Raw genomic sequence first — 17517 nt, forward strand, 5'->3', positions numbered from 1 at the left:
TATGCACAGCAAACAGGCAAAACAGGCATGAGACAGATACGTAATCTATAACACTAAAAATATGTGTTTATTTTGAATTCTCTCCCACACTTCCCATTATATGAAGTAAAAATATTATGAAAAACTTACCATGTCTGTATCTGAGACAGGGCCAAAACTGGTCACATAGATGTTAGTGAAGACTTCGGTAATACTGTCTGGTATGAGAAAAAGAGATTGAATATAGATATTATATTATGATAACCAGAGCGAGAGAAGTGGTCAAGAGTATGGCATGGTAAGAAAGTTCTGTGATAATCGGGAATATTGCTGTTTGCTTTCTTTTCAACGTTCACAACCAACAAATACAGCTATATGGCTTAATTATTCCCTAGGGTCTCACAGTCCTAAATGCTAAATTAAATTATGACAGCCTTTTGTTTTCAGCTCAGAATGGTTTCTCAGAAACTATCTTAAATGTACCAGTATGGAAAATAAAATACACTTACTATCCTTACTGTTTGATACAGTCCTAAAATTGATCATTAAACCAAATATTTCAGATAGTATTTCATGATAGTAGAGATTTAGTTTGTAGACTGTAAACTACTGTATCTTCTCAATAACGCACAAACACATTGATAATCACTATAAACAAACATAATTCATATTAATATAAAAAGGTTTATCATTCAGTGACACAAAAAAGCAAATAACATTCCTTAATCACAAGGATTACTTCCAAAAAGATTGCTTTTAAATGTATTTAAGAATGCCTGAACTGCTAAAATTAAATTGAATTAGATTTGGAAGTTATGTAACTTATAAAGTGTAGCATAATTAGCTGGATTGCTCTGCTAAACAGGTGATTTAGATTTCTGATTTTCAAATAAGCCAAATGGCGATGGGGGAAAGCTCAAAGTAAAAAATTAAAAATAAAGCCCTTTCAATATTCTTACAAGAAAAAAATTACATCATTAATTTCTACCATCATGAACTTAATGCCTTAACTGCTAAGTGACAAATGTGTAACTCTACACAAACAATATCATGAAATATTTTAACATTATACTGGACATTAATTCACAACCATAAGACAGCAATTAGGATATAGTATCTACTAAAGCAAAAGAATTTTGAAATAACAGAGTAGCCTGAACGTTTACTCTTCAAAGGTCTTAACATATAATAACTGCATGACAAATCTGTGAGATAGAGTCTCTGCTATCATCCCAATACACTTAAATACTGACATATGGATAGTTAAGGAAATGTGCCCCACGACGCACACTTTGTAGAGTAGACATAGTCAGGTTTTAGGACGCATGCAATCTGTTCCTGAGCACTCAAGGTAAACAAAGTATTGGATCTCAGTCAAGAATTAATTTAAAACTGTTTTCTTATTAATGACATATTCTACTCTCCACAATACTCTGTGCCAAAGCATAGTATGGTGTTCCAGATAAATATATTCATTCAACTTTGTTATTTTATATACTATTTTATTCCAAAAAATGGTACTCATGAAATTTTGTTTTGAAACTCATCTATAAAGTTAATTCTCAGCTGTCACCTGCCCCCAAATATCTGTACAGGGTCTGTTCCATAGCTATACAATTTGTGCTCAGAAGAGTCCTGTGCTTGGTCTAATGTTCTCTTTCCACTTCCCTGAAATTCTTAATTATATTCTGAATAAAGCACCCTACATTTTCATCCTGGACTGGGTCTCACAACTTATATAGCTGGTCCTGGGTCTGACTTATATATGTTTTTTCCTCTTACTCATACCAAATCAATCATACTCTCACATTTACTCAAACAACTGAATAAAATTTTAGTCGTTATAGATATTGACTTAAAATGTACTAGAGGAGAGAAATTAAAATGTTAAGGTAGTCTTTACCCAAATATAGGCAAATGGAAGTATTCTCCTCAGTCTGGAGTTGTTAAGTTAGAAAAGAGTGATGATAAAAATACATGAAAATATTCATGCTAAGAATATGAAAGAATACCCACTTACACACCACATGACAAGTAAAAAGTAAGGTAGAATATGGTCATCCTAATGAATGCAATGAGGTGCCTACTAAGAATATAAAGAGAAAAAAATAAAATTACCTTCAAAGCTCTAAGCAGTAAAAGAAACACCTCAAGACACAGAACACAGGTATACAAAGTTGCCCTAAAGAAAATGATTTCAAAGTTCGTAGACTTCATAAACATAGATAAAGAACATATGCATTGCAAGGGATATTCTCCTGTTAAGCATATTCGCAAAAAGTAGAGGAAAATAAAGTGTCCCGAAAACTAGAGACTAGTCTTCAAAGGCAGCTTACACCCCTGTGAAGAAATGAGTTATGCAGTCACTGCTGCTAAGAAATCCAGTAATCTGAGGTATGGAACAGTAACTGAAGTTAGAGACTTGGGAGCCATCAGTAAAATAAAAAATGTGTGCAGTGACCAGCTTGGAGAGAGGGGATTTCTAGAAGAGGAAAAGGCTGGAGTGATTTTATATACTCTTTGAGAAGCTTGATTGTGAAAGAGAAGGGGACTCTAGCAACAGGGGAAGGTGGGGGAACTGGAGAGACAGTTTTTTGCTTGCTGGTTTAAGGTAGAAGATAGTTAAGCATCTGCCAATGCAGACAGAAGGGACTAAGGGAGCAGCTGAATTTTTAGGAGACAAGATCAATAAAAGAGAAATATTCCTGGGTAAGCGTGTAATGCATTCATTAAAAAGGCTCACAATATATACACGGAGGGAAGGAGGAGGGACTATCCTTAATTATGTCAAGTGAGAAGAGTGTTGAAATAAATGGAAGTAGGTTTTCAGGTCTAGAGGCAGGAAAGTTCCTGGAGAGGAGAGAAATTCCGAGTTACGTGCAAAATATTGTTTCCATCACTTTTACTAAAATAAATGATGATTCCAAGTCAAAAATTTGATAGTTTAAATAATTACATTAACAACATTTACAATAGTATACATCCATAGAAGACCAATGGAGCATCTGCTGCCAGTCCTTTGTCCATATTCTCTTGACAATCATGATTCCTTGCCATGCTGGGCTGTTCTGGTGCAAGCTTCTGTGATTCTCTCCTTGAGGGCTTTCCCTGGCTGCACAAGGCAGAAAGGAATTGCAGAAAAGTCTGTGCTCCTGGGAAGAGCCATCAACAAATGACTGATGAGTTGGAGGAAATATAATTCAACTTGATCTCTCTCTCAATGGACACAACTCTCAGGCATGCTCTACACCATTTCCCAGATGACCTCCATGGGATGAAACCCCAACTGTACTCAGCAGTAACCTGCTCATGATGGTACCCTGCTTTGGCTGTCCTCCCTGGACATTTTGTCCTTCAGCTAGTGTCTGTTGATATCACTTCCCAAATGATTGTGTACCAAATATCATTCACTTACTCTAAGAAGAAAAGACAATAATAATTAAGGACTTGGGAAAGATATTAGTTGTATTAAAATATATTAATTAATTGGAGCTAATCATCCAAACAACAAGCTCTACTGTCTTCACCCCTGTAATTTTGATATTAATGGTAATATTAAGTAGTATGTGAGCTCACAATACAAAAAGTAAAATCAAACTGTAGATGACATCTCTTCAGAAAGATCAAGATGCTAATAATTTTGCTCACTGTGTAGCACGAATAGACTGTCACGCACATGTTTTAAGACAAGTTAGTCATTGCTGTGTTTTGCTTTACTCTCAGCAACAACAAAGACACTGTGCTTCCTGGGATTATTCCCAAAACACCTACACGTGCCATTTGTCATCAGTCAAGTTTGTTCAAGTCAACGAATACTTTCTAAGTTATTTTTGTTTACATGGCACTTACTGTTCCTATTCAAAGTTGGAAACATTGAATCTGATAATATTATTCGTTACCATTCTACCACAAAAGAATTGCTGCTCCTTACCCAAAATCTTCCTCCCAGTAGACACTCAACACATGTTTGATAAATACAGTGCCCATAAAATCAGAAAGAGTTAAGAAGAAGAATAAAATCAGTATGAACTGTGTTTTCATACAATCACTTTTCATGGTATTTTTAAGTTTTGGTCTTTGATTCCTTGTGATGATTTGGAAACATGAAACATAAACATATATTGAATACATGAAATTTCCTCTCAGTATGAGATTCCTGATGCTTTAAAATTTTTGAATTTTTATATATTCTGTTTGTTCTTCTAGTTTGTTTATCTATCTTTTATTTTTTATTTTTATTTATCTTTTATCTTTTATTTTTCCTCCTAATGAAAATGCATTGATTTAAAAAGTATAGCCCATCTGGGGATCCCAAACAAGAATCAAAGGCTTCCCTGGTGGCTCAGATGGTAAAGAATCCACTGCAATATGGGAGACCCAGGTTCGATCCCCATGTCAGAAAGATCCCCTAGAGAAGGGTATGGCTACCCACTCCAGTATTCTTGCCTGGAGAATTCCAAGGACAAAGAAGCTTGGAGGGCTACAGTCCATGGGATTGCAAAGAGCCAGACATGACTGAGAGTCTAACACTAGCACACTTAAACAAGATCAAGTTGCCTATATGTTTATGGACAGGATACAAAGTCCTCAAAGGATAAACTAAACATACCCCATCATGACAGTCACTGATTAGGGGTTTCAAATCAATCTGATTTTGATATCACTGGAGAGTTTATCTATCCTCGACAGGATTTGGGACTGTTCTGGTCCTTAGAACCACTGTCAGGTAGAAGATTTGTCTCTCTCTTTGAAATGTCTTCCTTCGATATATAATGATTCAGCTTACTCTTGTGAGGAAGCTGAAGACATTCTTCTCTCCCCAAAGCACTAGTAAAAGAAACCAAAGAAAAAAAGGAAGAGGAGAATGAATGCACATTGATTCTCATGGATTTAGTCGGACCGTTTGGTTCAATTAACAAATAGCTACTCAGGGCTTACTAAGTACAGTTCAGAGACATCCCCTGCCTGACAGACAAGGGAGAGAATGTTTCCCAAGGGAGGCTGGTTAGTGGTACCAGGAGCAATTTATGTTCCTCAAGGTTATGTTGGGACTCTGACAAGGGAAAAAATGAAGAATTCTCTAAGTTCTCACTTCTGCTACTACATGTTAGATTCTCTTATGAGGAGCTCCTAGTGTTCCATCCCATACCAAGTTGTTAAGAATGGCATACAGAGCACATCAGATGCCCTAGAACCCTAAGAGGTCAAAGTGCAGCCTGAGCACAGGTTATTAAAGATCTAGTGTCCCTGGGTTAGTTAGAAACATGGAGATTATTAATCACCAACTCAAAATCCTAAATTGTTCTCTAAGTACTAATAGAAACCAGCTTACCAACTAAGTTATGAGAATTTATAAACTATGCTGATATAAATTTATATTTTGCTCCCCCAATACATAATAAAAATAAATATTCTCATGCACAATATATAATGGGAACTCCCCAATGACTCAGCAATGGATTCTTTAGAATCCACCTGCATTGCAGGAGCTTCAGGAAATGCAAGTTTGATCTCTGGGTCAGGAAGATCGGGACTAACAACCCACTCCAGTATTCTTGCCTGGAGAATTCCATGGACAGAGGAGCCTGGCGGGATACAGTCCATGGGACTGCAAAGAGACAAGACTGAAGCGACTGAGAACACATGTAAGCCAACATATAATAAGGATAAACTTTTACCTTTTTAACATAAAGAATTATTTTATAAATCAACATAAATGGAGTATTCTTAATGCATTAAGGACTACAAATCATATATATGTATACATATTGTATATATATTTCTAATACAAGGGATTCAAAGAATTTCCCTATTCATTTTCTTTACTATAAAATAAGGTGCTTAAGTTAAAGTATGCTAGTTGATTTTTTCCTTTATGACCTTTTCACCATCCTCACAGAACACTGCTGTGGACAGCGATATTTTCATTTACTCTGCAAAATAATTTTGCAGTTCTTTTTACTACTGTGTAGAAAGAAAGTATTTAAATGTAATAGAAGTACAGACATTGAAAATACAATTTCAAAGGCTCATGTAGGCCATGACTTCAAATATTCAAAATTCTGCCTCCTCTGTTTCTAGACTTGGTAAAAGACACCATCATTTTGCCAATTGTCAAACTTATAGTCTCAGTCTGAACTTCTTCCTCATATTCAGCATTTTAATTGCTGACCAGGTCCTGCTGACTCTATCCTACAGTTCTTGACTTTTCTTCCCCTCTCCATCCTCACTGGCAATGACATTTGGAATGGCCTCTTCAAGCTTTGCTGCTTCTAGTCTCACCAACTCCTATATAGCCTCCATGACACTACTAGTAAAAAAATATGTGATGTCTCTTCTCTGATCAAAATTTTCCTCAAAGACTACCCTTTCCCCAAAGACCGAGTTTGAAAACCATGGCATAGCACATCAGCTCTTTCATGATCTTTGTCATCTTTCCAATTGACCCAATCTTGCCCCACATGGTGTATCTCAGCCATAACCATACTCAATTTCATGTCATCTTCTTTCAGGTTTTTTGGGGGTGGGGGGGATAACTTGCTTTTTCCACTATATAAAATTGTTGTTGTTTAGTCACCAAGTCATTTCAGACATATTTGTGACTCTGAGATGGATTGTCAGGCTTCTCTGTCCATGGGATTTTCCAGGCAAGAATGATGAAGTGGGTTGCCATTTCCTTCTCTAGGGCATCTTCCTGACCCAAGGATGGAACTCATGTCTCCTGAGTTTCCTGCATTGGCAGGTGGGTTCTTTATAGCTGAGCCACTGGGGGAGCCTTCTATATAAAATGTCCTCTCATTTAAACCTTGTTCTTAAAAAATAAACTCGAATAACACTTTCTTTATAAAGTTGTCCTTGCCATCCTGGGGTATTTAATAACCTTTCTGTTGGTTCCAGAAGCTTTTATGTCTTCAAATGAAACATTCAAATCATATTGTAACTTCTAATTCATGAGGAGTTGTTACATTGCTATGTGTTTTCCCACTCTACCAATGACCCAACAGCTCCCAACAGTTTGTTCTATATAAATAATATGGACCTACATAGAGCATCAGAAAATGATAATCACAGAAGATTATGATCAAGGATCAGTCAGTTCAGTCACTCAGTCGTGTCCGACTCTTTGCGACCCCATGAATCGCAGCACGCCAGGCCTGCCTGTCTATCACCAACTCCCGGAGTTCACTCAGACTCACGTCCATCGAGTCAGTGATGCCATCCAGCCATCTCATCCTCTGTCGTCCCCTTCTCCTCCTGCCCCCAATCCCTCCCAGCATCAGAGTCTTTTCCAATGAGTCAACTCTTCGCATGAGGTGGCCAAAGTACTGGAGTTTCAGCTTTAGCATCATTCCTTCCAAAGAAATCCCAGGGCTGATCTCCTTCACAATGGACTGGTTGGATCTCCTTGCAGTCCAAGGGACTCTCAAGAGTCTTCTCCAACACCACAGTTCAAAAGCATCAATTCTTTGGTGCTAAGCCCTCTTCACAGTCCAACTCTCACATCCATACATGACCACAGGAAAAACCATAGCCTTGACTAGATGGACCTTTGTTGGCAAAGTAATGTCTCTGCTTTTCAATATGCTATCTAGGTTGGTCATAACTTTCTTTCCAAGGAGTAAGTGTCTTTTAATTTCATGGCTGTATTCACTATCTGCAGTGATTTTGGAGCCCCAAAAAATAAAGTCTGATACTGTTTCCACTGTTTCCCCATCTATTTCCCATGAAGTGATGGGACCGGATGCCATGATCTTCATTTTCTGAATGTTGAGCTTTAAGCCAACTTTTTCACTCTTTACTTTCACTTTCATCAAGAGGCTTTTTAGTTCCTATGACACCACCCTTATGGCAGAAAGTGAAGAGGAACTAAAAAGCCTCTTGATGATCAAGGATAATGCCATATAAATTCTGCCATACTCAAATATGAGATAAAGTATTATCTTTACACCTATGGATAACCTGGGATAAATTACACGTAGGAAAATTATCATGATGGTAGACTCCAGAATTAAATTAATTATAAATGGAGAAAAATTAAGGCAAGTTTTCCAATTTAGATGTTAAAAGCATAAAAATCATTTTCTTTCATTTCTAATAGAGTTCAGTTCTCATAGTCAACAATCCAGTATTTTTCATCTACAACATCCTAAAGGTAAATGCATGAAGAGACTTGTTGGCAGTACTACAAACTTTTGCTGTCTTTCCCTGAATCTCTTGAAAAGTGAAAGTGAAAGTCACTCAGTTGCGACCCCATGGACTATACAGCCCATGGAATTCTCTAGGTCAGAATACTGGAGCTGATAGCCTTTCCCTTCTCCAGGGGATCTTCCCAACCCAGGGATCTAACCCAGGTCTCCCACATTGCAGGCAGATTCTTTACCCAGTTGAGCCACAGTGAATCTCTTGGATCAGCTTCAGAAAGAAACTCTGTACTTATAAAATGGAGCTTATTGATATTCTAATTTGATGATAGTATCAATGTCTTCTTAAAAATAAATTTGGTCTACATTAGTATAACAGGAAAAAAGAAATCTCCTAAAGTAATTAACTTCATCACCCATGACTGGAATGCTGTTTCCTGACAGTGTGTGCTTTGGAAAATGTTATGATTACTCTACACCTAACATATAATTAGGAACTTTTAGAAACTTATATAGCAACCCTTTAGTACTTGTCCTATCACTTGAATTCCCATTGTGTGATAATAAAAGGAACTTATCACCTATTAAGCATTTACTATATGCATGGACTGGGTTAAATTTTTATATATATTTTCATGATCACCCTGTGAACTGTGCATAATTATATTCATTTTACCTCATCTAAATTCAACAGCTACTTAGAGAGAGAATTATACTCAGACACTTTTTTCTGACTTAAAAATTCCATGCTAATAACCATTCCAATAATAAAATGCCATTCAAAAACCAATGAAACAATTTTCAATTTAATTTAAGATTGTTTGATATCTTGAGTAGTGCCAGTAGACTCACATCTTATATGCATTTATTACACACTTGTCATGTACCAGTCTCAAGTTACACATTTGAGGAAATATAATAATGTATTAAAAAATATAAGGAAACCTACCCGTTAAATAGTCAGTGCTACTTTTACAAAATATAAAGTCATTTCAACTTTTTATTGTATCATATATATGATAGAATATATGTTTCATATTAGTATGTATACATACTTACATTTATATATACATGTGTGCATGATTTGGGTATGTGTGTGTGTTTGTATGTGTATATATATATATATACACACACACACACATATATATACACGCATATATATATATATATGGCTTCTCTTGTAGCTCAGTCTGTAAAGAATCTGCCTGCAGTGCAGGAGACCCAGGTTCAATTCCTGGGTTGGGAAAATCACCTGGAGAAGGAAATGGCGACCCACTCCAGTATCCTTGCCTGGAAAATCTCACAGACAGAGGAGCCTGGTGGGCTGCAGTCCATGGGTTCACAAAGAGTCAGGCACGACTGAGCGACTAACACTTACTTACATATATATATATATATACAAAATATGTTGGTGTGTGTATATATGTGAGTGTGTGATATATGTATATATTTATGTATATGTATGTAAGCACACCAATATATAAATTTTGGTGTTGAACTGCCCCATATTTAAATCAAAAGCCTTATATCATTCTATCTTAAATCTGTAACTTTTCTAAAATTAACTTTTACTGGAGTATAACTTCTGAAGAGGGCTACATGTAAAAAGATACTGAGACATTGATAAATAAATTTTCTTTCTTTACTCCTTTCTTCCTGTTTCTCTTCCTTCAGATCAGATCAGATCAGATCAGTCGCTCAGTTATGTCCGGTAATTGAGTAGATTGTTACACTGCATATCTATGTAACAACACATAGATAAAAGACATATAAAGGACATAATATGTAGTCATCGTGATCTTAGAGAGGAAATAAACAGGTAAAGAGATGATTGTCCATGAAGCATGTATAAACAATAAAGATAATCAAATATGCAAAGCTGTGGTGTCAGGAGGTAGAAGGTGGCTGAAGGTATGAAGATCAGTGAGTCAAAACTGGGAAGCTGGAGAAGGCTTCATGAGCTATCCTTTTATTTATAGTATATGATTCTTTCTAAATTTTTAAAAAATTTTAAATTGCTTTATTTTGCACTCAGAATCTTTCCCTTCTATCATTTCAACTCATTCCCCATGGTTTCAACTCATTTCTCATGGTCTTACAGTTATATGCTTCACAGCTGAATTCTACCAAAAATTTAAAGAGGTAACACCTATCTTACTCCAACTCTTCCAGAAAGTTGCAGAGGAAGGTAAACTTCTGAACTCATTATATGAGGCCACCATCACCCTAATACCAAACCCAGACAAAGATGCCACAAAAAGAGAAAACTACAGGCCAATATCACTGATGAACATAGATGCAAAAATCCTTAACAAAATTCTAGCAAACAGAATCCAACAACATATTAAAAAGGTCATACATCATGACCAAGTGGGCTTTATCCCAGGAATGCAAGGATCCTTTAATATCCACAAATTAAACAGTGTAATACACCACATTAACAAATTGAAAGATAAAAACCATATGATTATCTCAATAGATACAGAGAAAGCCTTTTACAAAATTCAACATTCATTTATGATAAAAACCCTCCAGAAAGCAGGAATAGAAGGAACATACCTCAACATAATAAAAGCTGTATATGACAAACCCATAGCAAACATTATCCTCAATAGTGAAAAATTGAAAGCATTTCCCCTAAAGTCAGGAATAAGACAAGGGTGCCCACTCTCACCATCACTATTCAACATAGTTTTGGAAGTTTTGCCCACAACAATCAGAGAAGAAAAAGATATAAAGGGAATCCAGATTGGAAAAGAAGAAGTAAAACTCTCACTGTTCGCAGATGACATAATCCTCTACACAGAAAACCCTAAAGACTCTAGCAGAAAATTACTAGAGTTAATCAATGAATACAGTAAAGTTGCAGGCTATAAAATTAACACACAGATCCCTTGCATCCTACACACTAATAATGAGAAAACAAAAAGAGAAATTAAGGAAACAATTCCATTCACCATTGCATCAAAAAGAATAAAATACTTAGGAATAAATCTACCTAAAGAAACAAAAGACCTATATATAGAAAACTATAAAACACTGATGAGAGAAATAAAAGATGACACAAACAGATGGAGAAATATACCATGTTCATGGATTGGAAGAATCAATATAGTGAAAAAGTATACTACCCAAAGCAATCTATAGATTCAGTGTAATCCCTATCAAGCTACCAATGGTATTTTTCAGAGAACTAGAACAAATAATTTCACAATCTGTATGGAAATTAAAAAAACCTCAAATAGCCAAAGCAATCTTAAGAAAGAAGAATGGAACTGGAGGAATCAACCTGCCTGACTTCAGGCTATACTACAAAGCTACAGTCATCAACACAGTATGGTACTGGCACAAAGACAGAAATATAGATCAACAGAACAAAATAGAAAGCCCAGAGATAAACCCACACACCTATGAACACGTTATCTTTGACAAAGGAGGCAAGAATATACAACAGAGAAAAGACAATCTCTTTAACAAGTGGTGCTGGGAAAACTGGTCAACCACTTGTAAAAGAATGAAACTAGAACACTTTTTAACACCATACACAAAAGTAAACTCAAAATGCATTAAAGATCTAAACATAAGACCAGAAACTATAAAACTCTTAGAGGAAATCAGGCAAAACACTCTCTGACATAAATCACAGCAGGATCCTCTATGACCCACCTCCCAGAATATTGGAAATAAAAGCAAAAATAAACAAATGGGACCTAATTAAACTTAAAAGCTTTTGCACACAAAGGAAACTATAAGCAAGGTGAAAAGACAGGCTTCAGAATGGGGGAAAACAATAGCAAATGAAGCAACTGACAAAGAATTAATCTCAAAAATACACAAGCAACTCCTGCAGCTGAATTCCAGAAAAATAAATGACCCAATCAAAAAATGCGCCAAAGAACTAAACAGACATTTCTCCAAAGAAGACATACAGATGGCTAACAAACACATGAAAAGATGCTCAACATCACTCATTATCAAAGAAATGCAAATCAAAGCCACAAAGAGGTACCATCTCATGCCGGTCAGAATGGCTGCTATCAAAAAAATCTACAAACAATAAATGCTGGAGAGGGTGTGGAGAAAAGGGAACCCTCTTACACTGTTGGTGGGAATGCAGACTAGTACAGCCACTATGGAGAACAGTGTGGAGATTTCTTAAAAAACTGGAAATAGAACTGCCATATGACCCAGCAATCCTACTGCTGGGCATACACACTGAGGAAACCAGAATTGAAAGAGACACGTGTACCCCAATGATCATCGCAGCACTGTTTATAATAGCCAGGACATGGAAGCAACCTAGATGTCCATCAGCAGATGAATGGATAAGAAAGCTGTGGCACATATACACAATGGAGTATTACTCATCCATTAAAAAGAATACATTTGAATCAGTTCTAATGAAGTGGATGAAACTGGAACCTATTATACAGAGTGAAGTAAGCCAGAAAGAAAAACACCAGTACAGTATTCTAATGCATATATATGGAATTTAGAAAGATGGTAATGATAACCCTGTATACGAGACAGCAAAAGAGACACTGATGTACAGAACAGTCTTTTGGACTCTGTGGGAGAAGGCGAGGGTGGGATGATCTGAGAGAATAGCATTGAAACATGTATATTATATGTGAAACAGATCACCAGTCCAGGTTTCATGCATGAGACAGGGTGCTCAGGGCTGGTGCACTGGTATTACCCAGAGGGATGGGATGGGGAGAGAGGTGGGAGGAGGGTTCAGGATGGGGAACACATGTACACCCATGGCTGATTCATGTCAATATAGGGCAAAAATCACTACAATATTGTAAACTAATTGGCCTCCAATTAAAATAAATTAATTAATTTCAAAATAAATAAATAAAAATTTTAAAATTGCTTTATTTTGCACCCAGAATCTTTCCCTTCTATCATTTCAACTCATTTCTCATGGTTTCAACTAATTTCTCATGATCTTACAGTTACAAGTAAACTAGTAAATAGATAAATAAATTTAATGATTATTAACTCTTATGATAGGCACTTTGATGCAATTATAGGAGATCTTGACTTCTAATTAAGGAGAAATTCTAAGACTACAGCATAGGTTTTAGACTTCAAAGTGAGGACAGAAATGTAGCAGAAAGCACTTAACAAAAAAGATTCACTGGTTGCAGGAGATAAATGAAAGGTTGAACAAAAAATGATAACTATGAAATTACATTGATGATAGAAATCTCTAGTGGTCTCTCAAAACTGTTTTGACTGCTACACCTACATCTGCAGAAAGCACTCAATTTAATGCAAATTCTCTTCTGAATCAATACATTGTTTTACTTTGTTCTAGATCTTTCCCTGAATCCTAACTATGTTTACATATTTTTCAGAACATTAAAATATTTTTTTATTTTAGACATTTACTACTAAAGAAGTAGAGATATGAGAAAAATTTTTACAGTCAAAATTTTTAAAGTCATAATATTTGAAAAGAAATATATATGTATATGTATATTTGCAAGACTAATGCATGAAAAACTGAACTTTCAAGGACAGTGATTACAGACCATATTTGAAATAAAAAATTAAATCTACTTTTTATTAATCTATAGTATACCTTTGATTGGGCTTTCCCCATGACTCAGCAGTAAAGAATCTGCCTGCAATGGAAGTTTGATCCCTGGATTGAAATGATCCCCTGGAGGAGGAAATGGCAACCCACTCCAGTATTCTCACCTGGAGAATTCCATGCACAGAGGAGCCTGGCAGGCTACTGTCCATAGGGTCGCAGAGCTGGATATGACTGAAGTGACTTGGCATGGGCAGACATACTTTTAATTTCTCAGGTTTGATCATATCTCTTTTATAAAATATTTCATGTAAATATTCACTTTGCTTCATTTCATTTTTGATTTACATTTAAATTTTATCTTTTTTTCCTTCTCTGCTCTCATACACTGTTGTGAGTAGTTAATTTCCCCTACTGTCCTAAATTCAGTTTCCAGCACCATTTCCAATAAATGTATTTGTGATATAAACTTGTGGTTTTGATATATTTGGGGTTTTACCAGAAAATGATTCCTACTCTTGTCTACCCTTTCTTGTTCTTGCCATTCCCGCTAGACTTTTAAACTGTTGCTGCAGCTCTCCAGGCAGTTTTAAAAGGCAGCTGTGATATGAATACAACCCCAGCTCATAGATCAGAAAAATTCACCCCATGTTTCCCTTCATTGAGCTCACAACATGGGAGTCTCAGCCTTTTGCTCTAAGGGCAGAGAATCATTGATAAATGAACCTTTATACCTCATGCAAGAAAAACACATCCAGTTTATATTTACAGGGACAGATATAGCTAAAGCAACATATTAAAAAGTGCCCTGATACTCCTTTCACCCAGTTCTCCCATTTGTAAGGAGCTGATATATGCAGAGTACATCATGAGAAACGCTGGACTGGCAGAAACATAAGCTGGAATCAAGATTGCCCAGAGAAATATCAATAACCTCAGATATGCAGATGACACCACCCTTATGGTAGAAAGTGAAGAGGAACTCAAAAGCCTCTTAATGAAAGTGAAAGTCGAGAGTGAAAAAGTTGGCTTAAAGCTCAACATTCAGAAAACGAAGATCATGGCATCCGGTCCCATCACTTCATGGGAAATAGATGGGGAAACAGTGGAAACAGTGTCAGACTTTATTTTATTGGGCTCCAAAATCACTGCAGATAGTGACTGAAGCCATGAAATTAAAACACGCTTGCTGCTTGGAAGGAAAGTTATGACCAACCTAGGTAGCATATTCAAAAGCAGAGACATTACTTTGCCAACAAAGGTCCGTCTAGTCACGGCTATGGTTTTTCCTGTGGTCATGTATGTATGTGAGAGTTAGACTGTGAAGAAGGCTGAGCGCCAAAGAATTGATGCTTTTGAACTGTGGTGTTGGAGAAGACTCTTGAGAGTCCCTTGGACTGCAAGGAGATCCAACCAGTCCATTCTGAAGGAGATCAGCCCTGGAATTTCTTTGGAGGGAATGATGCTGAAGCTGAAACTCCAGGACTTTGGCCACCTCATGCTAAGAGTTGACTCATTGGAAAAGACTCTGATGCTGGGAGGGATTGGGGGCAGGAGGAGAAGGGGACGACAGAGGATGAGATGGCTGGATGGCATCACTGACTCGATGGACTTAAGACTGAGTGAACTCCAGGAGTTGGTGATGGACAGGGAGGCCTGGCGTGCTGCGATTCATGGGGTCACAAAGAGTCGGACACAACTGAGTGACTGAACTGAACTGAACTGACACTACGTTTCTGAACTTTATTTACAACTGTTGGGTCTCAGTAGTTTGCTTATTTTTGTGACTCACTGATTATGATCAAAAAAAAAAAAAAAACAGAAATACTAAGTAAGCTATGTAATTTATTTTTCCTTTGGTCCTCCCAGAAATAATAATGTTTGCCTCTTTTCTCAGTGTGAAAGTTTTATAACACCCATCTGTAAATGTTCACAAGAATATAAATCTGATACAGAAATGAAATATATTATTTCCAGAAAGTATCGTGGCAGTCCTCTTTAGTTTTGAAGAATATATCACCACATAAAAAGAAGAACCAAGACCTCTTTGGGGGTTCAGAAGAACTGAGCCCAGGAAAGGAAAATTTTGGACAGACTTTTTAGACTTACTTAGTGAGGCAATTTCGTCCATGTCCATTGACTGTACAGCACCTGTCTCTGTATGGCCAGAGAACAATAAAGCCAGAGTATTACTAAGGCTGCATAAGAAGAGGGACCATTTTCTGCAATCAAGAAGGTTGTGGTGAACCATATTGATCTTGGTGAATGCCTGGAGCAGAGTGCCTGGATCAGATAATTTAATGGGGAGTGAAGAGGGAGGCCAGACCTAGACCAGGCTGTAAAGTAAAAGAAGACACTCTCTGAAAGGTAATATTATCTTTTCATGCCTTACTGTTTTCTCTGACCAGAAGAGCTGTCTCCTTACCCCTCAAAGGCTCAAAAGCCATTTATTTAGCACCAACTGAGTACGTGTCATTTTTGCAGTGCTGTGGAGACTTACAAATTCTTTGTGCAGGTTACAAACACTTATAAGTGAGTTCAATGTCTTTTATAAGTGTAAAAAAAAGCCACAAATTGTAAAATAATCATTGCTAATCAGTCACTAAGGTGTCTGTGTGCGACTCTTTGCAACCTCATGGACTTCAGCACTCTAGGCTTCCTTGTCTTTCACTATATCCTGGAGTTTGCTCAAACTCATGTCCATTGACTTGGTCATACCATCCAACCATCTTAATACTTAATGAAATTCTTGCTGATGCTTTGAGTAAAACCTTGTAATTATCTTTGACTTTTTTCTTTCTTTTTTTTTTCTGGAATGGGTGAATTTAACTCAGATGACCATTATATCTACTACTGTGGGCAAGAATCCCTTAGGAGAAAAAATGGAATAGCCATCAGAGTCAACAAAGGAGTCCGAAATGCAGTACTTGGATGTAATCTCAAAAATGACAGAATGATATTTGTTCATTGCCAAGGCAAACCATTCAATATCACAGTAATCCAAGTCTATGCCCCAACCAGGAATGCTGAAGAAGATGAAGTTGAATGGTTCACAATACCTTTTAGAACTAACACCTAAAAAAGATGTCCTTTTCATTATAGGGCACTGCAATGTAAAAGTAGAAAGTCAAAAAATACCTGGAGTAACAGGAAAATTTGGCCTTGGAGAACAGAATGAAACAGGGCAAAGGCTAATAGAGTTTTGCCAAAAGAACGCATTGGTCATAGCAAACATACTCTTCCAACAACCCAAGAGAAGACTCTATTCATGAACATCACCAGATGGTAAATACCGAAATCAGATTATATTCTTTGCAGCCAAAGGTGGATAAGCTCTATACAGTCAGCAAAAACAAGACCGGGAACTGATTGTGGATCAGATCATGAACTCCTTATTGCCAAATTCAGACTGAAATTGAAGAAAGTAGGTAAAACCACTAGACCATTCAGGTATGACCTAAATCAAATTCCTTACGATTACAGAGTGGAAGTGAGAAATAGATTCAAGGGATTAGATCTGATAGACAGAGTGCCTGAAGAACTATGGACAGAGGTCTGTGACTTGCACAGGAGACAGGTTTCAAGATCATCCCCAAGAAATAGAAAGGCAAAAAAGCAAAGTGGCTGTCTGAGGAGGCCTTACAAATAGCTGTGAAAAGAAGAAAAGCGAAAAGCAAAGGAGAAAAGGAAAGATATATCCATTTGAATGCAGAGTTCCAAAGAATAGCAAGGAGAGATAAGAAAGCCTTCCTCAGTGATCAATGCAAAGAAATAGAGGAAAACAACAGAATGGGAAAAACTAGAGATCTCTTCAAGAAAATTAGAGATACCAAGGGACAATTTCATGCAAAG

The 17517-nt window shown here is 36.7% G+C and overlaps 1 protein-coding gene across 2 annotated transcripts in view; it reads right to left on the reverse strand.

Annotated features, from left to right (window-relative positions):
* Positions 1-17517, reverse strand: part of GABRA2 (gamma-aminobutyric acid type A receptor alpha2 subunit) — a 147556-nt gene that overhangs the window by 90890 nt on the left and 39149 nt on the right. For both annotated transcript variants that reach the window (XM_027544412.1, XM_027544413.1), the window contains exon 4: positions 130-197. In XM_027544412.1, coding sequence (XP_027400213.1) covers positions 130-197 — 68 coding nt within the window. The remainder of the gene's footprint in view (positions 1-129; positions 198-17517) is intronic.

This window comes from Bos indicus x Bos taurus, chromosome 6, assembly GCF_003369695.1.
Source record: "Bos indicus x Bos taurus breed Angus x Brahman F1 hybrid chromosome 6, Bos_hybrid_MaternalHap_v2.0, whole genome shotgun sequence".
NCBI lineage: Eukaryota > Metazoa > Chordata > Mammalia > Artiodactyla > Bovidae > Bos > Bos indicus x Bos taurus.